We start from the raw sequence: 26,478 nt of genomic DNA, 5'->3' as shown, positions 1-26,478 counted from the left end.
ATCAGATTAGATCAAAAGTCGGCCACGCCACGTGCGACCGCGGTTTCACTGGTCAGGCTGGGTTGCAGAGGTCTGAGTCTTGCCTCTGCACTTCTGACATCCCAAACACATCTTTGCTCACTGGAATACCGATAATAAGTCCCTGGACAGCTCGAAGATATCTTTGAACCAAGAGATATGTCAGATGCATTCGATGTTATTCCATTTGAGGTCCGTATAACACTACACTTGCGTATTTATCACCATTTACGTTCGTTGTACAGGATATAAAGGGTGATTGGAAGAAACTGGGCTCAGGATCATTTGGAAACGTCTACAAAGGTGTGTTAACTCACCGGATCATCACGATTGGAAGTCAATCTGATCTTCATCCTAGGCTCATACCTCGGCATCGATGTAGCGATCAAAGAGGTTCTTCCTTCGAGCAGCTATGACGTTGCAAAGTATTTCGAGAGAGAATGGAGACTCATGAAGTGAGCCGCTTTTCTCTAAGGAATCAAATCTCTACTGAAGTGAATCAATGATAGAGAAGCTCGTCATCCCAATGTCGTCCTATATCTAGGTCTTTCGCGTGCACCACCTCCAGACAATCGTATCTTCATTGTCTCAGAATATATCGAGAATGGTAATCCGAGATTTTGACTGTGCTACCGTCTTTAACCTCTTCTCCATCCTCAGGTAATCTGCGGATGTATATTCATGACAAAAACAAGCCTTTTCCCTGGAGGCTTCGGTTGTCCTTCGCTACTGATATCGCCCGTGCACTTGCCTATCTCCATGCCCGCAAATGTATCCACCGTGATATCAAAGGAGAGAACCTTCTTGTTACGTCGAACGGACGGCTAAAAATCACAGATTTTGGATTTGCGCGTATCGCCGCACGTAACGAAGAAGAAAGCAAAAGGCTCACTTTTTGTGGAACCGACTCTTATATGTCTCCTGAAATTCTTCTTGGTGACGAATTCGACCTTCCCACTGATATATTTTCTCTTGGAATCATCTTTTGTGAGATCGCTGCTCGCAGGCTTGCCGACGACAATCATTTCAAGCGCTCTCCACCGTCATTCGGACTGGACAAGGACGAAATACACAATTTGGCTAGTCCAGGATGCCCACCAGCGTTTCTTGATCTTTGCATAGACTGTCTATCAGAGGACCCTGCTGCGCGCCCAACCACCCGTGTCATACTCGATCGCTTGCGCGTGATTGAAGCCGAAGTTCTTTTGCGTCCAGAGGCAGACGATCTCCATGTTGGAAGTATCAAATTCATAACAGGCGGAAAGCGTCCGGGTGCTCCGCGGATACCGAGCTTTGGAATGGGCATAGGGAAAGGCATCAGGGCTTCGACCCACGTGGAAGAGACCCTCGCAGCTCTCTCTAGTGGAGAGGAAAGCAGCGATGACGAGTTGGCGGAAGCGATTTCCGGAATTGATGCTAGCTTGCACTTGAACAGCGATTGGAGTGAGGCCACCAACGGTAAGTTTAATACCATACTCTGGTGGAATCGGTTTCTTAACGTAACCTTCAGGACATAGTGATAATGGTAGTAGCAAGCCCTTATTAGATAGCACGTCGAGTACATACTCTGATTACAGCGTAAGCATGAACGGTGGACATTCGCCCGACCCCACCATCACCATGCCTCCGTCACTGTCCTCCATCCTTACCGTCCGGCCTTCACCAGACCTAAACGGAGCTGCATGCCCTGTGACTCCTGGCCTCATATCTACGGAGGACAGTATGCCTACGGCCACCACTGATTCGAGACTATCTGTGCAAACATACCACACCGCTCACTCTTCTGTGCTAGCATCGATTGCTGCCGCCACGGAGGGCAATTCATCTATACGCTCTCTGCCTCTTGTGCATCGTTTCACACTCCTCAAGCCAGGCACTAAGCGTACAAGTGGCAATACGTCGCCTGCGCGCAATGCTGAAGGCGGTTGGAATCCCCTCGACTTGTTCTTCTCTAGCGGTCTTCTGGTTCAGAAATGCGACGTCTGCACCAAAAGGATTGGCTGGAAGCCTGTTCTCGAATGTGATGACTGTGGGTTAAGGTAAGGATATATATATACGTGCTCCCGCCGGAATGCTGACCGGGATTGATGCTTTAGGACCCATGTTAAGTGTGGTGAGATCGCACCTCGGGACTGTGGTACTCGACATTTGAGACCTGGCGTTCACCATTCCCTCTACAGCGTCTCACCTCTGTCGAAAGCCAAGCATAATGCGAAAACTTCTTCCCCCGTTGCTTTTCCCCGTTAGAGTTGTCTCTGCAAATCCATTGTGGAGATATCCTTACGATGTTATGAATCCTTGATGAATAAGTTTGGATCTGCTGGAAGGACTTTCTTGTTGTAGTACCCTTTATTTAACGTTCCAGTACAAGGACACTTGGGTCCATCATATGGACCAGAGTTATATTCATGTGCTCTGATCACGCATCGCGTTATGATTTTCATCCTTATACTCTACTTTAATTCTGTAACCTCACCGTAATGCACAATGGCATAGTCAGCTTTTCGAAAATAGATGCTGTGGCCTAACTATCTCATAGTCATGGTAAAGTATCTCCAAACATCGGTTTCATCAGCCGAACATCACATTCACTCACCTTAGTTGTCTCGAAATCGGTCACAACGGTGATAGGCATGTCGCGATGCACACTCGTTGTGCCAGTTGTTAGTGCTCCGGGCAGCGCAGGAATAAGGAAAAGACAGGAGTGTACATTAGTACAGTAAAATTACCATGTACCTACAAGCGAGACCTCAAGCGGTCTAACGTAGGGACTAATGTACTAAATAAGGGGAGTGTAGAGAAAGAAAGGAAAAATCAGTTTCAGGCGGGATATTTTTAAGATGAGACGAGTTCAATCTGTAAAGTCCTCTGCATGTAACTGTACGTAGTGAAGGAAGCCCGTGTTCCTACAAAAAGAATCAGCCACCCTGATAACTGAATCAATGTGTTTTTGCACTAACCAACCAATCTTGTAGGTATGGTTCCCACCTAATGATGGCCGAGGTGCATCCTTAGGCACACAGACCGGAGAAGGTGACCAGTAAGGTTCGTGCGAGGGATTTAGTGATGTGAAAAGATAGAATATAGCAGGTATCATTGGTTTAGTTGGCATATGTAGTTGTCTGGAACCAAACGCATAGGATGGTTGTTGAAATCCCTGCATCTGTTGGTGATGGAAAGAGTTTGCCTGATGAGGATGAAATCCATGTTGGTGTACTCCAAATGGTTTGAATCGGAAATCTTTCACGTAGAAATCTTGATGAGTTCCCGCACGGGTAACTGAGCGCGGTTATCGAAGATGAGAATCAACCCTATGACAAATATCTAGCATTACACGGACCTAGGATTAGTTCCTCTGGCATAATCTCGCCTTCTTCAGCAAGAGCCTTCCCGTTTTGAAGCAAAAACCGCCAGGCATCTTTCACGGATGAGACGACGGCCTCGTGTATGACCATGACGTCGATCTGTTTGTGAGGAGGAACAGCTACCGGCCATCTATATTAGAGAGTTAGCATCACTGGTCCTTCAGCAAGATAGTCGAACATTTACCCTGCAACATTCCCAGGTAAATCATAATGCTCGATTGGCTCTCGCCTCATAGGAACTTGTTCCCAACACCACTGTTGGCCCGACGCTGATGAAGACGTGGTCAGCGAACTCATCCCGTCTTGGATGACATTTCGCAGATGAACAAAGGATTTGAAATCCTTCCCGTGCGGTATATAACCCACGTCACCGACATTGAATTTGTGAGCTGGAACCGATCTCTCAAACCAAGTGTGATCGTGTCCGTTAGCAGCAAAGCTAAGATCTCGAACTTGGCGGAGCGTCAAAGATGGGGTATCATAGTCGCTATCTTCTATGAGAGCTTGCAATTTTGAGGATAAAGCGGGAGGGTCGCGGTCGCGTGGAAGCAGACTTCGTGCAAGAGTAACTAGGTGGTTTATTTTCTTCTGCATCTCATCTGTTACTGGAGTAACCCATTTATAACACGAAACCAAGGAACAGAGAGTCATGTTCACCTTCTTCGTCGCCTCGGTCATAATGGTAAGTGACGCGGCCATTGTTTGGTAACATCTGAGTGTGTGGAGATTAACCTTCCATTCAAGCACAAAGTCAAGAAATCAATACCGCTAGACAAGCATTGAACAAACTATGTGCAAGGCCATAATTTCGACTAGAATACCACGTGCCCTCCGTAGGTGGAGGTAGGCCTACTACCAGGGTCTTATAGCGATCAACTCTAAACGTCGCGCTCTGGTGTCCGGAAATTTATAAAGGGAACAGCAGTCGATGTTGTAGTTCGACATACCTCAAAGAAGTCCTGAAGCTTGCTATCGTCTAAATTAAGCTGTCTCTGAACATACATTGCTGTGTCCTTGGATACAAGTTTGTTCAGGCAAGGGTGACAAAGGGAATGAGACCGACCGAGAGATCGCGGTACTATAGGAGTATACGCACGATAGTCAGCTACACATCCTTTGAAATGATGAAACGTTTATCTCTCTTACAAAGCGTAACATTAGCTCCGCACACGTAGCTAGGTTAGCAGAACGCAGAGCATCCCGCACAAGGGCTTGAGGTGTCTGCGTTTGAACTTTCGAATGAAGACATAAGGACGACAACAAGAAGGCAGAGTGATAAGCTGACCATTGGATAGTAGCACGAACGGGGTCAATGATTCCTCTTCCGAGAAACCCAGCATCTGTGGAAGGTTAGGGTGACTGAAGAAGTTCAAACTTTATTGAGAAGTGAAGCTGAAATATACTGACTAGAGATTTTGGAGTAGCTTGACATCCCTGATCCATTGCTTGGAACCTATCAGATATTGCGTCTTGTTAAGTATGTTTGATACACCTTACTTTGTACCCTTGTTTATTTTTACCATCGTATCGTTTGATAAGGGCTGGTTGATCGCGCACTTGAACTTCCATCGCATCAGCCCACCAGCCTTCTTTCAGACGCGAACGTCCTCGCAATATGATATCAGATTGATGATATCGACGGAACTAGAAGTATAATCAGGTAATCATGTAGCTGATGCCCACCAGTAGCAGATAGAGTTTACCCCACGGTCATCAAGCTCCAATGAGCAGAGTTCCTCAGGCAGATAATGATCGCGCAGTTTGCTATCCTCGGACGCATCGTGGGAGGTGGACAAGTCTGTTACTAATTTCGCGGTTGATGCCTCAGACACCGCAGGAGTTTCAAGCTGAATGACTTCGTCACTGCAATTATTTGTGCACGTTGGCGGGTCGTATGGAGGTGGGACGGATGGCTCAGCTACAACTATCAAGTTCTCATTTTTTTGGACTGCGATGTTGGCAGCGGGACGCAATGAACTGACAGCATACTGGATATCAATGAGAGTGGCAATCTAAGAGCAGATCACACATTAGAATTAGTTCAAGAGACAGTTTGAAGGGAAACGATGTTAGAACCTGAAAAGATCGCGCTGCATCGTCCAACATGGCTGCATATTCAGCAAGAGCGTCTTCTATCGCGCTTTTTCGAAGGAAACGGTCGCTCCATTTCAAATCTGCCAGCCTTCTCATGAACTGCTGTATGGAATTGAGTGTCCTAAGGTCAATGGTTGTAAGTTAAGGCGCGATAACTTGAATCCATGGAAGTATATGCCGCGTACTCTTCAAACCTGCGCAAATTCTGAACTAGCAGCTTGGGAGCGTCTTCCCACCTTCCTTGCATCTGCTCATTTATGTCGATGAGAATTTTGGCGGCACGCCGGGCAAGGTTATCGCATCCTTGCCTGTTGACTTGAATGCTCTGTGTGTCCATGGTGGTGTGTCACAGTTGATATCCTCTCTCGACGATGGTTAAACTCACTTGTATCGTTTCAAGGATGACAAGAAGTATTGTACATGCTGCAGTCGCGGGTGGGAACTGCAGGGTTGATAACAAATTTTTGGTGAGTGTAGTAGTAGCGACAGCGGCTTGGAGAGGGTCTGCAATGGCGACTTTTGCGCGAATGAATTTGAGAGGCATATCGACCGCCGAGACAGCTGTTTGCCTGTAGGGGAGTTTCGCTAGCTATCCTCGACCAAGTGATAAGCCAACGTTGGCAACTTGCTTGACTGTCTGGCGCCAATCCATTGATACGTCACGGTCATGATATTCATAACTTATGGCACTTTCAAAAAGAACGCGGACAACCTGATGCTTGTAACTACGCGTTATGATCGCATTTGTCCGAGATTAAGAGCTTATACTTCAAATTTGGTACTATCATACTTAGTTATTCTAATAGCTTATGTAGACGAGGCAACTTCTCTTCTAGAGATGTAGCATAGCAAAGATGTGGAAATACCAGGTTCGTCCAACGTTCTGGGATTTAAGAAATATTATTCCAGTTTTACAACCTCTTTGGATCGGATTCCCTCTGCCCTCTAATCTGAGCGCCCATTTCTAGAGCTCTCTTGCCTTCTAGCCACAGCATGGCCTCTGAATATGCAATCGCCTCACATCAGTAATGCACAGTTGATCATCCACCAAGATGCTCACCTCTATAGGTTTTGGGAACAATCTTTCTCGACGTCGGTTTCCCATCGTCTCTACACCACGTGAAGCGGAATTCATTAGTGGTCTGCTCTTGTCCTGTGCCGACGTCCACCACGTTTGCCAGCACTGCAACATGCTGAAGAGAAGTTTCAGCACATGGTTGGTATGAGATTTATTTATTCAACTTACTACTGCTGGTGGGGCGTCGCCACTTGTATCAGAGTGTAGCACAAGTGATCTCAAGCGAAGTATTGAACCTATTGGGACGGGTCTTGCAAACGATATCCCATCCAACGACAGAAAACGAACATGGGATCGAGTGAAGAGTGAGGCATTAGCGAAACCAAGCTGGAAGTCAGTAAGAGTCAATAATGAAGGCCTTGGAGTTAAAAAAGTAATTTTTACTTCGTAAGCCAGGCGCATTAAGTAGCCTATATCATTGCCAGTGGTAAGTAAAATCTCAGGAGGGTTTGAGCAGGTGAAATCACCTCCAAAAACCTTCTGATGTACGCTGTCGAAGATGCCCATTATAAGTAGCGGTCCTTGTAGGTCAAATCAATACGTACTTGCGTTCTTGCGGGAACATAAGCATTGTCTTTTCTAGTTTCGTATCCCCCATCCACACCTTCTCTTCTTGATGCTGGATATGATTGCCGTTACTCTGTCCGTACTGCAGGTAGCAGTCATGCAACTGCTTGGCCTCGGTCGAGCTTGGGGGCACACGGTCAAGTGAACGTAAAGCGAGCGACGCTCTCCTCTTTTTTGAACCTACAGTAGACAGAAAGTTAAGTGACGAAAAATCAAACCATGTCTGTGGTTCACGAACTTTCACCCATGTTATATAGGCTACGTTCCTCTGTAGTGGTTATTGACAGTGGATTGACTGGTCTAGCTCGATGTGTTTGAGCGTCTCTGCAAACCATTGAGAACCGACCTAAATCGTCCAACTTAGCTAAATCATTCCATTGATTCTCTATAAAGTGTACCAACCGAGCAACAAAGTCCTTTCATCCGTCATATCAGCCCCGAGAGCTTCCATCTTGACCGCAACTTCCATCGAACTCTTCCCAGTATATATAACCTGGCCACTTAGGCGAAGGTCGCGAACTGGGTGAAGCGGTGCCAACATGTCGAGTCTGAAATCGGTAAGTGAGCCATGTTGTGACATATTGAGATTAGAAGTTTACCTATCTACCGATGCAGTCACGATGTAGAACCCTCTTTCTTGGATACGACCCAGCGTCTCAACTCCAGGCCCAAGCATATGTTTATACTGTACGTAGTTGTATGCAAGCAACGGCCGCCAGGGTGTGACCTCCGAGTTTGCCCCAGAGTTAGCAACGAGGTCAATGTGACCTGTGACACTTCTGAGATTGGCAACGCCGAGGCCGAGAACAGTCGGTAACGGCTGGTAAAGGCCTTGCATCGGTCGGTAAGGGCTCGCATCGGTCAATGAACCAGCCTCGTGGCCTTTAACTCCGCTAAGGTACCAGGAAATTTATACCAATTTACAATGAATTTTGACTCGTTTGCACTGCTACAACAACTTCACTGACACTATGGAGCTGAAAAGTAATACTTCTGACAACATTTCACGCATAAAATACCTCTCAAAACTGTTCAAAAGCTTACCTGATGATCTCCCTCTGAACCCCGCTAGCTCTCGGTACAGATTTGGCTTGGACGGCGAGGAACTTGAAGAAAATGGCCACTGGTATGCTCTCAATCACAACCTGGAAATTTGCTTCCAGGCCCACAGTCTCCGAGGTGAACCACTGAAGATCACTGAGCGTGGGAAGAGCCTGGATACACTGTTGAAGATGCTGCAAGACGGGATGCGAGAGGCTCCAGGGGATGCCGAGTTGATAATGAATTGGGTCGAGAGGTTGATTGCCGCAGCTATGGTGTCCGGGGCTAAGAATGTAAAGCAGACATCAAAGTGAGTTGGCCATTGTCAGCAAACAGTCACCCGAAAGTTAAACAACATATCTCAGGAGAAAGATGGCCTTTTCATCATCGGATGAAGGGTCAGCAGCACAGCCTGCCATCAAAACCGCGCTAAAGAAGAGAGGGCCAACGCGGAAGGCACGAGATAGGTTGCCTGTCAAAGGGACAGCTGTAACACCCATCACCATCGTCGACGACACAGACACATCATCCGACACCGAGACAACGGCCCCTCGCGTCCATTCCGAGCCTCTGCGCGCGAGAGAAACTGCCAAGCCCAAGATGCCGAGGCTGGTTGCACTGGATGACAGCGATGATGAACATGATGGAGATGATGTTGATGATGGTGAATTGCCCAAGCCAGTGCGGAAGAGACAGTCCACCCTTTTCGCATTTTCTGGGTTCAAGAAGCTGAGCAAGGCTGAGGCTGATGAACAGAATAGGAGAGAGATGGCAGAGACGAGACAGGAGGCAGAGGATGAGCGAGTTAGAGAAGCCATGGTCCGGAATCTGAGAGAGACCCAGAAGCGCGAGGGTGCACGAGAGAGGAAGAGGAAAAGCCGATTCAGCAAGAAAGCGAAAGAGATACGGAGTGGTAAGAGGAACTCAGCGGGGAAAATCATGAAAAAGGTCAGTCCCTGCCAAACACATTTCGACTTTTGTACTCACAGTTACAGATGGTTCTCGGCCATGAAACCCCGGCTGCTGGTGTCCCCGATCTCTCTGATCTTGCTGAACTGTCAAGGCCTGGCAAGATATGGAAGAAGGGTCGTAATGTGAAGTTGAAGGGCACAATTCAGAATCGGCACTCGCGCACAAACTGGTATCATCCATACCTTTGGGTTCACATCAACAATGTCGCCTCTCGAGTCGCCTGGTCACCTACATTCATTGTTAGCACGCTGCAGAAAGACCACCCGAGCCTTTTTGCAAAGCTCCATCGGGGAACCGTTTTTAAGTGGATTTCCAAGAAGGGAAAGAAGTGGTCGAAGAAGACAGTCGAGAATGTTGCACGTCGCAGTGTCCTTGCCCGTACTGGCCGCGTTGGGATTCTCTCGCCGCATCGGGAGATTGTCGAGGAGGTGACATCCCAGCTTAAGGACCTTCGACTTTCCGGTGTTCCGGTTAATATTCTTGTTGCGCGATCAATACTTATAGCGGTGATCAAGGAGAGACAACCTGAACTTCTCGATCGTGGGGATTTCTTCTGCTCTGAGGTCAGTTATACAGCTCTTCAGTGAGTAAAATTAATTCAAGCTGATGTTTGCGTTGGCAGTCATATGTCAGGGACTTTCTCGAAAGTACACTTGACTGGTCAGTCAGAAAGGGCACTCGAGCTGCTGCTCATATCCCCGATAATGCCGATGATCTATGCGAGGCGGCATTTTTCCGTATTGTACATCTCGCTAATTGGTATGACATTCCATTAAGTGTAAGTCCCTCTATGATTGCTTTTTCGAGGTTATCTGATGTAATTATTTCAGCTTCTTATCAATATGGATCAAACAGGTGTTTACCTGGTTCCGGGTAACAATGTCACTTTTAATGACAGGGGTGCGAAGCAAGTCAACATCGCTTCGAAAGATGAGAAGCGGGCCTACACACTTGTGGTGGCTAGCTCATGTGCTGGCGATCTATTACCTTTCCAGCAAGTGTGGAGTGGGGCATCAGTAAAGAGCTGCCCTACTGGCAATGCGAAGGGTATGGAAGAAGCACTCGACAGAGGCTTTCATTTTACATTTGCCAATAGCCCTAAGAAGACGAGCCACTTCAGCACCTTCAAGACCATGGTCGAGGTATGTCATTAATGACTTGCTGTAATTTCAAACACATCAGCTAATCATTTGTTGTGGTAGTGGATGGAGTGCGTGTACATTCCATATGTAAACAAGATCATCCGCGATGAAGAACTTCCCGAGGATCAAAAGTCAATCTTATTCATTGACTGCTATCCTGTGCACACGGGGGAAGAATTTCGGAACTACTGCCGCCACCACCATCCGAATGTCTTTGTTATCTATGTACCTGCCAACTGTGAGCCTCATTCTCTACCGGGTTGTGTTAGATTGCTAATCCTGTTTAGGCACTGGCATCTATCAACCTGCTGATGTCGGACTGCAGCGCGTGACAAAGCATGCTCTGAAACAAGAGTCTCTCAACTTTTTAGTTGAATCACACCGTCAACAGCTAGCCGGTGGTCTAAAACCTGAAGCTGTCCGATTCACTCACTCCCTACCCGTTCTTCGGGATGCCACAGTTGCTCCTGCTGTCCATGTTTATGACATGTTCAAGCAGGGTAAGGGCCCAGAGCTTGTTCGCAAGGTAAGCTCCATTTCATTATCAGTATCATACCATCCTGACGACTTTATTTAGGCTTGGTCAAAATGCCAAGTAAAACAGTGGTGCCTCTCTCCTGAGGTCATACAGCACCGAGACACAAAGGCGGCCTTGCGGAAGTACCTTCAAGACCACCCCACATTCAAAGCCGAGATTGATGCAAAGATTGGCGATGTTTATGGCATTGACTCCGAACATGTCAACACCGAAGATGACTTCAACAACGAAGGTGCCGACATGGATGATTCCGAAGTCCCGATTGGTTCAGTTATTCAGGAGGCACTCGGAAACGGGTTGGGTTGCATGCCCTTCTCAGCAGCGGGCCATGGTATTGCATCTTCCGAGCACACTGCGGTCCATGATGGTGGTTTCTTGCGGGGGTTGGCTGAGGGGGATGATATTTGGGCTTGGAATGTGGATGGTACTCGCATAAGCACTCTACCTTAGACTTAGGGGCTCTAGAATCAAATTTTTGCTGTTTGCGCGATTTTTTTTGCGATTTTTTGTGATTTTTTGCGATTTTTACAATTTTGACCTCAGCCTAGTGTGACTGAAAAGTTGATAGCAACGAGCCCCCTGTGACCGGTGACCGACTAGTACATTAGGCAACGCAACCGACCCCCTGTGACCTGTGACGTTGCTTGCATACAACTACGTACAGTATGAGATAGATCCAGCTAATGAGTCAAGGTGTTCCATGAGCATGCCAGTACGTAAACCTCCAGACGCATTCGTATACTGTTCGAGAAGTTCAGGAGAAGACGCGAAAGGAAGAGTAAATTGGGTGTATGAATCATGCATCTTTCGTGGAGGTAAAGAGTCCGAGGAGGCTGGGATGGCAGGTGTCGGGCCTTCAGATGTTTCAGGGGAGGAAGTAGCATTCAGCAGGGCTTCAGACCATAGCATTGGCTTTCTCAGAGGCATAATGCTAGTCTGTGTTAGTATCGGAGCGAATGTCCAAGGTAAAATGACCTACTTGTGATAAGCAGGATTAGCCATTTCCCCTGGAAAGTTAGTACGAATTCAGCCCGAAACAAAAGCCAAACTAGATAATGGCCCACTTACTGACTACTCTTAACAACTTGTCCATTGTATTGACGTCCTGAGTCTCTTCAACGGCTTTCGCTTCAGTGGGTAAGCTACGTTCCGCCATCGCAGATGTAGTGATGTTACGTCGCGGAAAGTGTGAGCGAAAATAGCCGGACTCGAACTTGGACTTGGAGGCATGACGCGTAGCAAGTCTCAAGGTATTGAACGCGATACCAACGCTTTTTGTCGCCATTTTAGGGTAGTATTATCCGCGATTCAGAGGGAATGCGTGAGTTATTGCGGTTAAGGTGAGTGGCTTCAATTAGTTTGTAGCTACAGGACGAGGAAGGTCAACGTTTTATAGCTTGGCCGCCCTTGTTCTCTTCTTGAATTACGCGTATTTATAGGAAACTTGCCTTGACAATGTGCTGTATAGATCCAATACTGGTGTATGACCTTGGTAGTGCGATAAGGTGCCGCCCCCGATGTCAACTTGGAGCTGATATTTGATGCAGAATCAGTATATATTGTACAGGGAAAGCACAAAAGCATTGTACCTGTGTATCAGCTGTCACTTCCAGTGGCCCTTGACGAGAAAATTCCGGTATGCTAGTGCTATTCAGTCCATACAATAACTTGACTTCAGCTCGGAGTGGTATCTAGTATCATTCCGGTCCTCGCCAAGAACCCGGCCCGGTCCGATCTTACCATACACTTTTTCTTCTTGTTTTCATTGCATATATATCTGGCCATGTTTCAATCCCAGGTATTGTAAATATGACTTGATGTGCACAATACATGACTCGGCATGGATATGGTTGCTCATCACATCGACATCTAGGAATCCAGCAATATGATCATAGCAGTCGAACAGTATCGCCTCATGCCTACTTTACAAATTTGTGGCGATAGCTCATGAGACATTTGCTGTGCAAGCACGTAATACGTCCTAACTGTCCGCAACAATGAACAGCAACAACCATATGGAATCAACGTCCTTACGAGCCTGGCGTAACACCACCATCAAATCCTACAACAGGTATTATGATTTACGATGATGATAACTACACTCACAGCAGAAACCACGTCCAGCATGTCATAGCCAGCGAATATAGAAGGGTCTTACACATTGCTGTGTGGAGTAGAGATGTCACTCATTGGTGAAACGGACCTTATGAGAGGTAGAATGTGAGGAAGACGACTGCCAAGTCGTTCTGCGAAACTTTTGGACCTCCCAGCTATCTCAGCTTCCTTCGCTGTAGCCTCCATAAAAGGTGGTGGAGTGCATGAGACGGCGGCGGAACCGCCGGTCGTGCCCGAAAATGGAACGAGAGATGGCTTTGTTTGCAAGTTCTGTCCCCCCTTCGAATCCACAGAATACTCTGAGGCGTACGGTGAAATGGTGGGTTTCTCATCTAATATCACAGAGAACCGAGTGGGATTATGGTCGGGATCCGTGGTGAAAGCGGCCGGAGTAAAACCACTGTTCTCCAGCATCCGCTCAACCCATACTACAGGCGGTGCAGTCAGTGAACATGACAACGAATGAAACAGCTGATGCTACTAACAAAAGTGTGCCAAACCCTTTCCAAACTGTAATCTGCAGGCCAATGCAAGGGCGCACGAGACAATCAAGAGCACATAGGATGTAGTAGTCGTTGCGGCGAAGAATGCCCAGTTTGTATACTCGAAACGGAACAGCGCACTCCCAAAAAGCCCGCTATAGATTACAATAAGGGCGATACCAAACAAAGAAAACACGAAAAACATTGGACGATGTTCCCGACGGACCGAAACCACGCCCTGGAAAGAAATGAGGTTCAGCTTATAGGGCTTGGTAGGACAGAAAACTAACCATAATAAACCATGGGAATAGTAACTGCGTAACTCTCAGTCCGAAGTTGGGGAATAATCATATGAAATTGCTTACTACAATGGCAACTATGAAGGTAATTTCATAGATCTTGCCATTGAACGACGTGGGTACAAACCCAGTTCGCACCCTGTTCAACCAGAGGGCAGAAGATGCTGCTGTAAAAAAGGACGCAAGGTGCAAGCATGCGTAAAGCCAGAGGGCCAGCTTATAGGTGTGAGTATACATGCAACAAGTTGACTTGTTAAATGAAAATGGCACCTTGTAAAGTCCATTAATATGTGAAGATGCACCAACGCTACCGAACACCTGTTGACTATAAGCCTTTCAAGAATGTCAAAGTCAGAAGGTCACTATCAAACAGAGAAAATCCACCTTTGATAGTTTGAAAACAAGATAAGCAACACAGATCAGGAAAATGACATTGATTATGATGATAGGAATCTATTCAAGAAATATTAAGAGCAATAAAACCACGAAACAAATGAACAAGTACAGCATTCTTAACTCTGGTTTCCCACCAGTTTCCCATAACATTGGTATTATTGCACGCGCCTCCCATAATGACGCTTTCATATATAGCTTGTGTGTTGATACTGTCGTAGACCTTGTAACCTGCCCAAGCGGTATTCAGGACATGACTGACAAGCACAGCGATTCTAAAGATGACGTCCAAAATTTGCAATCAGTTAAACTGGCCCGCTGTTCATAGGGGAACTCACAGGTGTGGTATTGATTCGGTGATAATCTAGTACAGTCATTCATTACAACAACAACAACAAAAAGCCAAATTAAAGGGAAGCGTACCGCAGCAGTCGACAAAAAGAACAGCCACGATTGGAAGACAATAACGACTATATCTTCACCTTCCATGTCCGCAAGGCTGCACCAAATTTTATTAGAGTGGATATCGTGAGCTTCGTTCTGGAATGAGGACTTACAATGTTTCTAGCCAGGGCAATGATTGAACACACTTCAACGAAAGAGTGACAGTGGATAACTTGAATTCTGGATCAGTCACGTTCACTCCTTGCACTTGCCCTGAACTGTTTTCTATTGGCTGCATGGAGAAGCCACGCTGATAGTATATTGTGAGTGGGAGGTATGTATCATACCAGTGGGATACACTCACTGGTCTAAGATAATTGAATCTGTTTACTTCACGTTGAACCAGATCAAGCTGTGTATCATTCTGCTCCGAATCGCGATCATGAGAGACTGCTTCAGATAGGGTACTACACGTAGTGTTAGCTTGCCCAGGGATGTTGTCGCAGATTTGTAAGGTGCCAGCATGTATGGTCGTGAAACCCCTCTCGACAGGTACCAGATCAAGGATAGCAGACACTAGGGCAGCACCCTGCGAACCCACTATTAACGTAGTAGACTGGATTGCAGTTTGGACGATGCAGTTGGCTAATGCAATAAGGAAAAATCCGAGAGTAAAGCGGGTTAGCGTTATCCTCTTGTACTATCGGTAGAAGAGCACTACGATCAGGGAGCTATATCAGTGCAAATAAGACGACATCATACAGATAATTTGGTTCTCGCGATTGCAGCTTTGGTCAGGCTTCGTCTACCGAGGAACACCATTGGAGTAAGAGTGAAATAGGAATCGGATTAGGAGCAAATGTGAAATGCGAAATGCAAGCAAGTAATCTCAAACAGTCGTAAAAAAAAAGGAACTAAAAGACTCAAGCCAGTTGAGGGAAGGAGGAAGAAAGGGGAGTAGACGCCAGTGATTCAAGTAACGCCAGGTTACCTGATGTTGGAAGACGAGTAATACTATGGCATGCGCGCTCGTCGGTATATATTCATACATGCTGTGGTGCTGTTTTTACCTTGATGAAATGAAACATCTCGTGATTGCCTTAATTCGGAGACCCTGCAGATGCTTTCGTAGTGGAGACGTTGACGTCGGGTATCAATGATTCGAGGAGGCAAACTTCAGTCTGATGGTAGCAAACAACGAAGCATGAGACTTACTAGGGTTCTAAGTTAGCGCTGACCTAATGACACTTGCCATTTGCGGAACAAGCTCAGTACAGTTCAGTGCCGCGACACCATAGCGAAATGCACTACAGCATCATGTACAGCCTATTCAAGTTGAAGTGAAATCGGAATCTATGTAAGAATCATGGCCATGCATATGACTGACAGTTTCGATGAGAGAAAAAGGGATTGATTGGCGGAGACACAAGAAACTTGACATGACAGATCTCAAAGAGCACGGCTTTGATTATGTAGTAGTGATCGTGTAGGGCTCGGCGTTCATCACGTTTTCCACATGCTGTATTCCCACACAACCCCCTTCTTGTATACATATTGCCATTTGTTGAGCAACATCTAACCCTTCGAAATAAGCCCCGTGCAAGAAGCCTAGAAACGACAGTATGTCAAACACTACTTGCTTCAAAGAGCAAGAATCAAATTACCAAAGTATTTCAGGCTAGTTGCCTCACCCGCAAACCACAGTCTTTCCGACACAGTTGCTCTGAGATTTTGAGAATGGCCATTGAAAAATGATGCTGGCCAGTTTGAATACGACCCTCTGAACAGGGGATTGCTGTGCCAGCGGGGAAAGTAAAAAGCCAGTGGATCAGGAATAGTGGTATTCGGGTACATCGCACGAAGAACACCCATGACCTCATCTTGGACTAGATTGTCAGATAATGCTTCTGTTCTAATAGCAAAATCCCCCTAAAAATTCGCGTTTCAAACATCAATGTCTCTCGTGGACACAAATGATACCCTACCGTCACCGTCACGAAAACTATGCCAGAACCGGGGAAAAAACCAACGTGGTCCATACTTTGCCAGACTGGATACCGACCACGCTGCTTATCAGCATAGAGGGCCATCTAAAATCAGGGAAACAGTGGGTGTTTGATTGATATCAACGCATTTGGAATGAGATTCACCTCAGTGCTGAACCAAAAGTCCTCGGGAAATTGAAAGAAAATCTTGGTATAAGTTGCCTATAGGAGACGTCGTCAGTACGAGTGTTAGTTAATGCATAGGTGAATGCTTACCATAACCATACTTTGAATGGCTTCCACCTTCCAACTCGGCAAAGTAGGTTCAAAGGCAACGTCACCGTATTGTAACACCCCCACACTGAAGGTGCACAGTGCATAATCGGCACTTAGTGACCTTCCATTAGTCAATGACACTGTCACACCATCCTCGCTGTACGTGATCTTGTCGACGGTCGAGTTCAGAAGAAGTTGTTCTGGTTTTAGAAACTCCTGTGCCTCCTCTTGAATGATGGTCTTGAAACCACGCTGGTCGATGCACATAAGGTTCGAGTCTGAGAATCCTCCTACGTCGGTGTTGTAAGTAAAGTTATTACCCTACAAATGCCGGATTAGCTATAGGAATCAAGAAGTAACTTAGGATTATTCGTACCCAAGATGATGCAATCCATGAGGTCTGCTCAGGTGTCTTGAAAATAGACATCAGAAAAATGCTCAACATTTACGGACTCCATCATGTTCCGAGTCACACACCTGAGCATCTGCAAAAAGGTTCAAGTATATGTGTTATCCGACCATACCAACCAGCATAGATTTGAACCTACATTCCTAGAACACACGCTATTAGAACAAGAGCTATGCTGAGAGAAATCGAAAAAACCAACCCAATCAGCCTGATAATATATACTAGCTGCTTCCTGTGGTGTTTTTGAACTTGCGCCAATAATACCATATCCAGTCAACAAATTCGTGTCAACAAGTTGTTGATCGACGCGTTCACCTATTTACTTATGAGCAAACGCATATTACGAGGAGTAAATGTGAGTACCAGCCACAATTGTTGTATTTGTATATGCATCAACGGCATCATTGAACACATCAAGGTAATCATTATAACCATTGTAGTCGTATGTCACTGATTTCACCATGTAAATGAATGTTTAAAAGGTTGAAGGTTGAGTTCACGTACTAATACTTCCATACCAATCGTTGAATTGTGTGCTTAGGTTGTGTTTCTCTGCTAAAATTAGAATCGGATTCGCTGGGCCATTGCCTTCCTGGGTCCCTTGAATCCAATTAGGACCCAATTCCACAGTATATTGCTTGCCTGGGGCACCGAAAGTATAATTTTGCATCCGGCCTCCGAGTTCCTGGCGAGCTTCTACAATGATATAGTCCGTGATGCCTTGTTGTTCCAGAGTGCGAGCAGCAATGACACCAGCGACGCCTCCACCCAAAATCAGTACGGTAGCGTTTTTGGGAGTTGGGGCTGCACTGTCTCTAGCACTGTGAGCGAAGACGTGTGGTGTAGCAGATAGGAAATTCAGGTATGCAAGGAAGTAGAGTAACATTGAGAAGACCATGGCAATTTGGGGTGGGTGGGGATGTACTGGGGAAATATGAGGTGGTGCATATAAACCACAGGTATATATGGGGACGGCAGCAAGGATTCGTTAGCATATCTTTGACATTCTTACCCGAGGTCCTGATATAGTTGTGCAGTGTTATTTCTTGAACTGATCGCTCGGTGTCATAACTTATCACCACTAGGGAGTGTAGACGTTTTGACCATAACAGATGGAAGATATGGAAGGCTCAAACATGAACATGAGTTCAACCTTTGAAGCTGAGCCCTACTAGAAGTATACTGAAACGTGATATCAACATGCACGAGTCGGAAACCATACTAATAGCCAAGATGGAAGTTAAATAGGCGTACATTCAAATCCAAAGATAGGAAGCTTATCTGCTTATCTCCATGTGATCAGAAAGATTTTGACACTGCGACGTGAGAGTCAGGTTTCACTTCAAATTAAAAATTACAGGCACTGCACCTTGAAGCTCGTATGCGCTGTATGCACAAAGCCGCAGACCCTTCAAGTTCTGGGAGAGCGTAGCGCCCATGTCACGGTCCAGTGAAAATTAAAGCCTATCACCGCAACTAACAAAGCTCCGCGATTAAGGAAGCTTGGAGAGTAAGTTAGTTTTTTGCTAAATTCGATTGGGCACTCACCTTTTTGTGATGATGCTAATAATATTATTAGGAGCGCTTGATGCACATCCATGTTCTCTACGTAATAATGAGAATGGTTATTCTGTTTAACCATACCAGGTATTAGAAGCACCACCGTTGGTGCTCGTGCCTGCCCAATTGACAATTGACCAGCATCTTGCATAACGAAATGCTGACCACATGGTGAAACAGTGAGTGTGCACCAGAAGCCAAATTGGACGCAGTCGCAATGACCCTTAGTTCCGTAGCAGTCAACAAGGAAATTCACTTGCAAAATCCAGAGCTTGGCAAATAGGGTCAAGATCAATATTCTTCTTACAAAGAACCCAAAAGATAAGCTGGCTTCTTCACACTCGACTGAATTTCGGCATGAAACGCTTCTTTTTACTTGTTCCGTTTGCTATGAGCCTGATGTAGTCTCTGAAAAACCATCTACTTTATGACATCACATCTATGATGTATATCACCGCGCATAAGACGTTCTCATCCATAAATCTCTCTTCAAGCTTCAGCACTTTGGTGAGAAGCTGACTAGCGCATATCTGGGGGCGAGGAATCAGCACGGACACTACCAGTGTGAGTTAGATTCGATAGTCATGTACCTTCCGCTGACCCTCCACTTCTCTCCCTTCGCATCAAGTTCATCTGCCACTTCTTGGGGTATGCCAACGGCAACATCCGCTTTATTGGTGCGCAGACTAAGCAGGGGGAACGATCCAGCCAATGGCCCTTTATATCGAAGCCAAATGTCATCAATCATGTACCCTTTTTAATTGATGATACGCACCAAGCGCCATAGAGAAAGGCGTCGATACAGGCCATTTCACGTCTCCTGCAAGTCTATTGTACGTAAACACGTAATTCAGCGACGTGCATTGTAGATAAGTAAAATACATACTTGCGGTAGCTGAAAATTTGCCCAAAAATTATTAGTTAATTATACTGCAGGTGCGAGTTGCTCACTTAAGGTCACCCTGTAGAAAATATCAAGTTAAATTCGTGCGCACAGATATCAAACATCACAAACCTTGAAAATCACGAGCCCGCTGTCACTCAGCCAGTCGTAGATAGTACCGGCCCTCTCCCTCATATTCCAATAGGGCCATGGGCCAGTCCAGAATTCAGCAATGGCTTTGGGGTTGGTCTCTTTCAAGTCCGTACTCAAAGTGAATGTCCCGTCGTTCAGATAAGTCTTCCACCGTGTCACCATTCGCTCTAGATGAGAAAGACAGGTAGGGCTCGGTGCAGATGGAAGGGTGGTGAAGAATGACGTTGAAAGAAGAGACGTGATTGTCGTTGAAAAGTCAACAGGAGTGACGTCCGACACAAACCAGGGCATCAGCTTGGGACTAAATTCAATGAAGTCGAATGATTTCGTCCTATAAGAAAGACGAACACGCACTGAAAGACAGCTTTGGACGCATAAGGAGTGTAAGTCACTAAAAAGTCGGCAAAAACGAAATCTGTAAATAACTGGTAACCAGATATTTGTTCCATCAGCTATCATATCTTTTTTTACGATCACAGAGGTTGCTGACAGTACCTCAAAACCAGCTGCATTTTGGAAGGTACATGTAAGCTAGAAAAAACAAAATATGGCGGAGTAGGTGGCCTCACCGTTGTCGAGGATAAAATCGACTCTCTTCTCCTGGCCTTCTAGGGACTTAATGTGCTCCCATACTGCATTCTGATCATCCCTTAAAATGAACTCTTTCCTGGCTTCTTGAGCATCTTTGCCCACGGTTTGCAGGTGTTCTATGTCAGACGGAGAAAGATGAGTGAGAAGGGAAAGATCCTAAGTAATGTCATATCAGTATTCTGGGACTCCCTATAACTCATTCATCCACTGACAGTAGCGTTTCCCCTGCACAGCTCATTAGCTTATTATTATTATTTTAACTATAAGATCGAAGTCATACTTACCATAGACACATCTGAATCATTTCTTTAAAGAGTATACCGAGTTTACTGGGGTCGGACTTGAGCTTATCTCTTTCACTTTCCAATTCATACATCGAAGTAGCGATTTCTTGAGGAGTAGGTCTTTATTCTTGCATGGCCAGATAATACAACATTGCTTACTATATATTGCTGCTCCGCTGTTTTTAAACATGTCTTGTTTCTGAGCAAAGAATGGATCGAACCCGCGCCAGTGTTTGGTCTCATTGAAGTAAGCGCGGAAGAGACGGTAACTTGATAATATGTTCAAACTTCGAGTTGAAGTCTGTTTTGTTGTAAGACTTACAGATAACATCTGTCAACATCAATAGTTATTGCAAATGTCGGGATATATTTCAAAGGAAACTTACTCTGCATATAGCCAAGGAGCAGTAAACCACGTATTCTGCCCATTCTGGGCTAATTTGGCCAGATCGGCGTTGTATTCCTCGACATACGAATCGCCATCTTGAGGGATCGGTCTCACAAAGATCAGGTAGTCAACACACACAGCCAAGTTATAAGCTCAAACATATCCTACTCAAGTTCGTGATCCCTGGCCATCCTATATTTTAAACGACTGATTTTCTCTATGATTCCTTTACCTTCAGAAACCTTTTCATCCAAGGTAATCTTCTCAGCAGATGCGGGTACTTCAGACCCAAGTCGCTGGGATTCCATCGTGAGACGATGATTGAGGCCGTGGAGATGATCGATTATTCCCGTCAATATGATAGGCCATCTCTTTACTACAGTATCATAACTAGTGACACACAAAATTGTCAGTCAAAGAAAACATCATTTAACAGAACACTCACGAAAAACTGCATATATTCAGGTCGATCACAAGAATTACAAATTTACAACATCATGAAGAGAATGTTATGGTCTTGGTCTGCAGCAGATCTCACATACTCACCCAGCTTTATCGATAGGATCGTATGGCGGAAACGGTGCCTCAAACATGTCAGGATTATCGTTTAGAATGTGTTCGATGGGCTATCCGTGGTATAGACGATGGCGGTGTCCACGAAAGCAATATCGGACGATGCCGATGCGTGCCACGACTCGAGCGTGGTTAACAGCTTTCACCAGGACAGTCAACTAGTCCAAATGGCCAGCTCACTTACCTTTTTGTCGGAATGTCGCCACTTTTCAAAGCCTTTGTCTTTACAATGCTATCTCCTAGGGTAACCGGAGCCTTATTTGTCTTTACTGTGATCAAGGATAACGGAGCGTACTACAAATACTAGTACGAGCAGACTCAAATTGGCTTCCACACAGCGGCAACGACGGATATAAATTTTACCATATACCGCTAACGAGGCAGTTCAGCTGGAGTTGTGATGCACCTATCCATATTGTTGCAGCAAAATATGGAAAGTCTCCTTGATCGAACATACTTCTTTGAAACGCTATCGTTTATACATGGATTTGGTGAGTTACATCTTACAGTATGGGATGGAAGCTCATTGTCAGGCGAAACCGAACTACAAAAAGTAGCATCACGTCATCCCACAGATCCAACTCGCCGTTTAAGCTTGCAGTCACTTTATGCTCCGTTATTTACGTGGCTTTTGCCAAGTACGCTTCGTATTGCGCTGGTGTAAACGTTTTCTGGAAGCGATGTAAGCGATGTGCTTAGTCTGCACACGCAAAACAGGTAGTAAAAATTTCCATACCTGCGAGAATGCATGCATTTGTGCTATTTCATTCTTCAGCAATTCATTGACTGAACCTATTCAACTCCAGTCATTGATATGTTTCAACAAAAACTCACTAAGTCTGTGTTTTGCAAGCGTTGTCTTTCCTTCAAAAGCCTGTCCGAATTAGTATGCAAACATAAGGACTACTTTTTGGTAACTTACTACACTGACCAGAAGTACCGAATAGCTTTCACCGCACCCGCTGGACTGATCCTCTATCTCAAGATGAGAAACAGGAAAGGCAGCTCGGATTGCCTGCTCGAGTGTTTGGATTTGCACAGGCATGTCTGGGTTTTTCAATAGACTGGAGGCAGTTGGACGATACTGCCAGTAATGAAGGAAATCGCGCGATCTGATAAGATAGGTGGATTACTCATATCAATGTGGTTTGATTCTCACGTATAATAAATCCATTTCCGTTTGCTAGATACTAGATAACTGTCATGGTATTCGTTGCTCTATGGACCCATACCAGTGGAAGAAAAACACCGAGCTGCAGATATCACACCTATTTTATCGCCTCAAGGGTCTGGGAACTTGGTCTTACGATGTCTATATGGAAAAACAATCAGATAAGATAAGATAAGATACTTAGTGATTTCGGTGCTATTTCAGGCGAATATCCTCAGACTTCTCTTTATCGCTCAATTCTCCTCACGCACATCCAAGATGGTGGAAGAATTAAAAAGAGTTTCTTTCACGTACCCCGCAATCGACAACCATGCGCATCCATTGTTGAAGGCAATTCATCGTTCAGCAGAGCCATTCGAAGGACTTATATCAGAGGCTCAAGGAGAAGCGTTGATCGAAGATTCTGTGCATACTATGGCATGTTATCGCGCAACGTCTCAGCTAGCCGACTTATTTGAGCTGGAAGGAGACGAAGTTTCATGGCAGAAAATCAAGGAAACCCGAGATAATTTCGAGTATAGCCAATTATGTCAGATATGCATGGAGCCGACTGGGATTCAATGTATCTTGATAGATGATGGCCTAGGAGGCGTCACAGATCTAGCAGAAGATTACAAATGGCATGACCAGTTTACCTCTAGTCCTACAAAGCGCATAGTACGACTCGAGGTTGTGGCACAGGTGAGAACTAGCTTATCTACATCGGACATGGTGTCTCATGACAGTTCCTCACCATGAAGGATGTCCTCAAGGATCTTATCCACACGTCGGAAGATCCGATTTCACTTGATCTACTTCTTCGGTCTTTCAGCACCGAATTTTACAAGAACATCTCGGTCTGTGCAGCCGATGATGAAGTTGCAGGTTTCAAATCCGTAGCATGCTACAGGTAGTAGATCATCAGTAGATGAGACGCAGACCGGAGTCTCACATTCTCTGCTCTTCTTTCGATAAAGGACCGGTTTAGACATCGGCGTTTCATGCACGCAAAACGAGCTAGAGCAGTCTCTCGCTCATATTGTGGCTGCTTACAACGTCACGGAGAAGAGGACACTTCGTCTGGCTGACAAAACCCTTAACGATTACCTCGTTCGCATTGTCCTTGATATTGCGGGAAAGTGTAACAAACCAGGTATAATACATTGTTGTCCACGCGAGAACGATCCGTTGAACCACCATTCTTTTCGTGACTCGGACAGTACAATTCCACACAGGTAGCTTATATTTCTTTTATCTGCGTAGTAGCTAACCCAGCCATAGGTCTTGGGGATAATGATATCAGACTCACAAAGTCGTCCCCCGCTCATATGCAACAAATAATTGAAGCATTCCCACAAACCACATTTATCCTTCTCCATTCCAGCTACCCGTACACACGCGATGCAGGCTACTTGGCCGCAGTCTACAGAAACGTGTACCTTGACTTTGGAGAGATTTTTCCATTTGTGTCAGCCGAAGGCCAACGAGCTGTTATCCGTCAAGTACTCGAGCTTTGCCCTACGAACAAGATCATGTGGTCAAGTATGTACCAATATATTTCTTACTCTCGTTGTGCGTCGCATCTCATATCTCACTCTTCAGCTGATGGACACTGGTGGCCTGAGTCGTACTATCTGGGTACCGTTCAGGCTCGACTTGCTCTGTTTGCAGTACGCGATGTCAAGCTGATCTCACGTGATGTATGGCATTAACCGTTTGTCTGACAGGTCCTCTCTCACTCAGTACTTGAGGGCGAACTCTCCGAAGCGCAAGCTATATCTGTGGTCAAACTAGCACTTTTTGAAAATGCCAATCGAGTATACCGCCTTGGGTTGAAACCAGATCTCTCAAAGCTTTCGTGATCGCCGCAATTTGTATAAACACGTTTTTCCGGACACCATACAAACGCGCAGTGATGATGACCAAGAGAGGGTCTTCGCCCTGCGGCTCAAGCCTCATGCAACTGTCAATTTAAAGCAATGTAGTTGTGAATTTGATATAGGATTTCTGTTCGGTTCTGTAGGTCCGGTACTTTGGTACATATTGAAGGTTCGAATGCAATGAATCGAACTCTTGTGGCATGCTTAGCATGAGACCGGCGTAATGTTGATGTTCAGATTGTATTTCTGTCAAAGTAATCCATAAATACCAGTATACAAGTAAAACTAGGTGTAAAACTCACGTAGGTGGACAGGATGCTCTGTGCACTCGTAGCGATGTCGAATGCATTCACGCCGCTTGCTTCACAGCATTGGTTAGGTGGGGTGTCCTGCAAAAAGTCAGCGTTGAGGATACGAGTAAAGAAAAGTCATAATTACCCCTCCGAATTGAGAGAGCTTGCAATAGTTCTCTGGGTGAGTGGCAGGGCATCTGCAGTAAGTCAAAATCAACTCCACTGATCCGATTTATCTTTTATATGACTATAACTTACGCATCTATCACTTTAACGATAATGCTATTTCCCGTACAAGCTCCGCTTGTCTCGCCATTCAAAGATCCGGCACCTGTGGCCATTGGTCATCAACAAGCCAGTGGAAGTAACAATCCATACAGGTGATTTGGTAACACTGAAATTTCCTGTTAACCAAGTGGTGCCTACAATCAAACGGAAGTACATACGCTGCCACACTGCCCCTCTCCACTGCAAGATGCTGGATTTTAGGATAGTTAGTTGTATTATTATTAGACACATATTTGGTCAGCAACGTACGGCCAGTGCAGTCGAGGCATCCGCCAGAATTATCGCTGTGACGAAAATTGTCTCAGGATGATATGGATATAGTCGCATTCACTTACCAGTTGCTACCACTGATGCTACCGGTGCATTCAGGACCAGTCCACAGGGGTGATAAATCACCCATCGCAGCTGCGTAAACTCCATTTCCTTGAGAGTTGGTGGACGTGAAACCTGTTAAAGGAGCAGCTCGTGAGGCTGATATTTTCGTGACAGTCCTTAGATATATTATACCTGGACAAGCTACACCCCCTTGATCATCATACTGCGAAGTAAACTATGAGTGAACCATATTCCTGGCAGAGAAAATTGCAACGAACGTCATTGAAGGTTGCTACACCAGCTGTCTGGGCCCCGACGACAAGTAAAGCGGACAGAAGTTGGACGGCTCGGACAATGGACATGCTAGTACACGAGTGTGATGAATATTAAATGAAGTTGCGAGCCATTTTATATTCTTCAAGACATGGCGAGGACGCACGGGTAGCTTCTCGGGCTCTCACCTCTTCGGAACTTGGTATACCGAGGCCTCCATTCAAAAATCATGGGATATAGCAACTGAAAACTATGCGAGGTTTACGTTTACGAGCCTCCTTGAAAATCAGATTGTTTGGCAGTTACTAGAGGAGCATCGACCTGATCGAGTCGACATATGGCCGTAGCTAGGTCTGTGCCCTCACCATTCCTCGGGCTCATACACGTGGGGGTGGATACTCAAACCGCGAGATCTCTAAAATCTGAAGATCTGAGTCCTCGAAAAGTCAAATTATGCGAAGGGTAAGGCAAAGTTGAGGCATGCGCATTTGACGCCATGCATTCGACGACGGTGCCTATCCAACTTGGCACGCAGACCATATGCACGCAGTAATAGACGCAGAATTGTATAGCCGAGCGACCGAATATTTCCCTTGAAGCAGCAAGAAAGAAATTCTAGGAGCGATCAAACTGCCTTGCGGCAAGAGTTATGCACATGACTAAACATGCGGAAGTGATGAAGCAGATGA

At 45.6% G+C, this 26,478-nt stretch overlaps 11 protein-coding genes across 11 annotated transcripts; 3 read left to right on the top strand and 8 right to left on the bottom strand.

Annotated features, from left to right (window-relative positions):
* Positions 1 to 50: 50 nt before the first annotated feature.
* SERLADRAFT_413415 (uncharacterized protein) lies at positions 51 to 2,529 on the top strand (the record flags this gene model as incomplete). The annotated part of the gene is made up of 7 exons (XM_007314702.1): positions 51 to 210; positions 264 to 321; positions 377 to 473; positions 528 to 625; positions 679 to 1,476; positions 1,529 to 2,057; positions 2,115 to 2,529. The coding sequence occupies 7 exons, from the start codon at positions 178 to 180 to the stop codon at positions 2,263 to 2,265; spliced, it is 1,764 nt and encodes a 587-aa protein (XP_007314764.1).
* Positions 2,530 to 3,147: 618 nt separating this feature from the next.
* SERLADRAFT_459134 (uncharacterized protein) lies at positions 3,148 to 3,680 on the bottom strand (the record flags this gene model as incomplete). Its single annotated transcript, XM_007314701.1, has 3 exons — positions 3,148 to 3,297; positions 3,359 to 3,513; positions 3,568 to 3,680. Coding segments are annotated over 3 exons (417 nt in total), but the record flags the coding sequence as incomplete, so codon positions are not given.
* A 525-nt stretch (positions 3,681 to 4,205) lies between these two features.
* On the bottom strand, positions 4,206 to 4,934 carry SERLADRAFT_459133 (uncharacterized protein; the record flags this gene model as incomplete). Its single annotated transcript, XM_007314700.1, has 5 exons — positions 4,206 to 4,275; positions 4,331 to 4,461; positions 4,530 to 4,742; positions 4,791 to 4,828; positions 4,881 to 4,934. The coding sequence occupies one exon, from the start codon at positions 4,721 to 4,723 to the stop codon at positions 4,559 to 4,561; it is 165 nt and encodes a 54-aa protein (XP_007314762.1).
* Positions 4,935 to 6,170: 1,236 nt separating this feature from the next.
* Positions 6,171 to 7,846, bottom strand: SERLADRAFT_459130 (uncharacterized protein; the record flags this gene model as incomplete). Its single annotated transcript, XM_007314699.1, has 9 exons — positions 6,171 to 6,477; positions 6,538 to 6,670; positions 6,724 to 6,882; positions 6,940 to 6,965; positions 7,023 to 7,045; positions 7,101 to 7,302; positions 7,361 to 7,468; positions 7,525 to 7,670; positions 7,722 to 7,846. The coding sequence occupies 9 exons, from the start codon at positions 7,796 to 7,798 to the stop codon at positions 6,389 to 6,391; spliced, it is 963 nt and encodes a 320-aa protein (XP_007314761.1).
* A 247-nt stretch (positions 7,847 to 8,093) lies between these two features.
* SERLADRAFT_413412 (uncharacterized protein) lies at positions 8,094 to 11,265 on the top strand (the record flags this gene model as incomplete). Its single annotated transcript, XM_007314698.1, has 8 exons — positions 8,094 to 8,473; positions 8,529 to 9,111; positions 9,153 to 9,698; positions 9,758 to 9,913; positions 9,966 to 10,277; positions 10,338 to 10,515; positions 10,565 to 10,803; positions 10,855 to 11,265. 8 exons carry the CDS (start codon positions 8,094 to 8,096, stop codon positions 11,263 to 11,265), a joined length of 2,805 nt encoding a protein of 934 aa, XP_007314760.1.
* An 85-nt stretch (positions 11,266 to 11,350) lies between these two features.
* On the bottom strand, positions 11,351 to 12,529 carry SERLADRAFT_459127 (uncharacterized protein; the record flags this gene model as incomplete). The annotated part of the gene is made up of 4 exons (XM_007314697.1): positions 11,351 to 11,746; positions 11,795 to 11,822; positions 11,884 to 12,346; positions 12,405 to 12,529. 3 exons carry the CDS (start codon positions 12,098 to 12,100, stop codon positions 11,470 to 11,472), a joined length of 522 nt encoding a protein of 173 aa, XP_007314759.1.
* A 440-nt stretch (positions 12,530 to 12,969) lies between these two features.
* On the bottom strand, positions 12,970 to 15,310 carry SERLADRAFT_434480 (uncharacterized protein; the record flags this gene model as incomplete). The annotated part of the gene is made up of 12 exons (XM_007314696.1): positions 12,970 to 13,358; positions 13,416 to 13,650; positions 13,703 to 13,726; positions 13,778 to 13,927; positions 13,982 to 14,044; positions 14,096 to 14,164; positions 14,217 to 14,379; positions 14,443 to 14,468; positions 14,528 to 14,603; positions 14,662 to 14,798; positions 14,853 to 15,188; positions 15,251 to 15,310. 12 exons carry the CDS (start codon positions 15,308 to 15,310, stop codon positions 12,970 to 12,972), a joined length of 1,728 nt encoding a protein of 575 aa, XP_007314758.1.
* Positions 15,311 to 15,881: 571 nt separating this feature from the next.
* On the bottom strand, positions 15,882 to 18,571 carry SERLADRAFT_354437 (uncharacterized protein; the record flags this gene model as incomplete). Its single annotated transcript, XM_007314695.1, has 11 exons — positions 15,882 to 16,096; positions 16,153 to 16,417; positions 16,474 to 16,578; positions 16,639 to 16,695; positions 16,750 to 17,070; positions 17,126 to 17,161; positions 17,358 to 17,473; positions 17,522 to 17,608; positions 17,663 to 18,340; positions 18,413 to 18,474; positions 18,528 to 18,571. 9 exons carry the CDS (start codon positions 18,054 to 18,056, stop codon positions 15,957 to 15,959), a joined length of 1,521 nt encoding a protein of 506 aa, XP_007314757.1.
* A 480-nt stretch (positions 18,572 to 19,051) lies between these two features.
* On the bottom strand, positions 19,052 to 22,707 carry SERLADRAFT_413410 (uncharacterized protein; the record flags this gene model as incomplete). The annotated part of the gene is made up of 20 exons (XM_007314694.1): positions 19,052 to 19,248; positions 19,309 to 19,435; positions 19,494 to 19,546; positions 19,605 to 19,613; positions 19,670 to 19,680; positions 19,734 to 20,055; positions 20,109 to 20,179; positions 20,250 to 20,260; positions 20,324 to 20,501; positions 20,558 to 20,570; positions 20,630 to 20,735; positions 20,789 to 20,898; positions 21,019 to 21,126; positions 21,186 to 21,407; positions 21,463 to 21,468; positions 21,775 to 21,859; positions 22,215 to 22,290; positions 22,327 to 22,376; positions 22,425 to 22,464; positions 22,513 to 22,707. The coding sequence occupies 20 exons, from the start codon at positions 22,633 to 22,635 to the stop codon at positions 19,215 to 19,217; spliced, it is 1,755 nt and encodes a 584-aa protein (XP_007314756.1).
* Positions 22,708 to 23,019: 312 nt separating this feature from the next.
* On the top strand, positions 23,020 to 24,891 carry SERLADRAFT_413409 (uncharacterized protein; the record flags this gene model as incomplete). The annotated part of the gene is made up of 7 exons (XM_007314693.1): positions 23,020 to 23,442; positions 23,487 to 23,650; positions 23,718 to 23,893; positions 23,961 to 23,975; positions 24,022 to 24,282; positions 24,343 to 24,410; positions 24,468 to 24,891. 7 exons carry the CDS (start codon positions 23,020 to 23,022, stop codon positions 24,600 to 24,602), a joined length of 1,242 nt encoding a protein of 413 aa, XP_007314755.1.
* Positions 24,850 to 26,359, bottom strand: SERLADRAFT_380380 (uncharacterized protein; the record flags this gene model as incomplete). The annotated part of the gene is made up of 10 exons (XM_007314692.1): positions 24,850 to 24,866; positions 24,923 to 25,009; positions 25,059 to 25,107; positions 25,163 to 25,221; positions 25,265 to 25,307; positions 25,360 to 25,391; positions 25,451 to 25,485; positions 25,537 to 25,648; positions 25,709 to 25,739; positions 25,795 to 26,359. 7 exons carry the CDS (start codon positions 25,876 to 25,878, stop codon positions 25,196 to 25,198), a joined length of 363 nt encoding a protein of 120 aa, XP_007314754.1.
* Between the last annotated feature and the right edge of the window lie 119 nt (positions 26,360 to 26,478).

The sequence above is a fragment of the Serpula lacrymans genome (genome assembly GCF_000218685.1).
Source record: "Serpula lacrymans var. lacrymans S7.9 unplaced genomic scaffold SERLAscaffold_3, whole genome shotgun sequence".
NCBI lineage: Eukaryota > Fungi > Basidiomycota > Agaricomycetes > Boletales > Serpulaceae > Serpula > Serpula lacrymans.
This window is presented reverse-complemented; position numbering and strand designations above follow the sequence as displayed.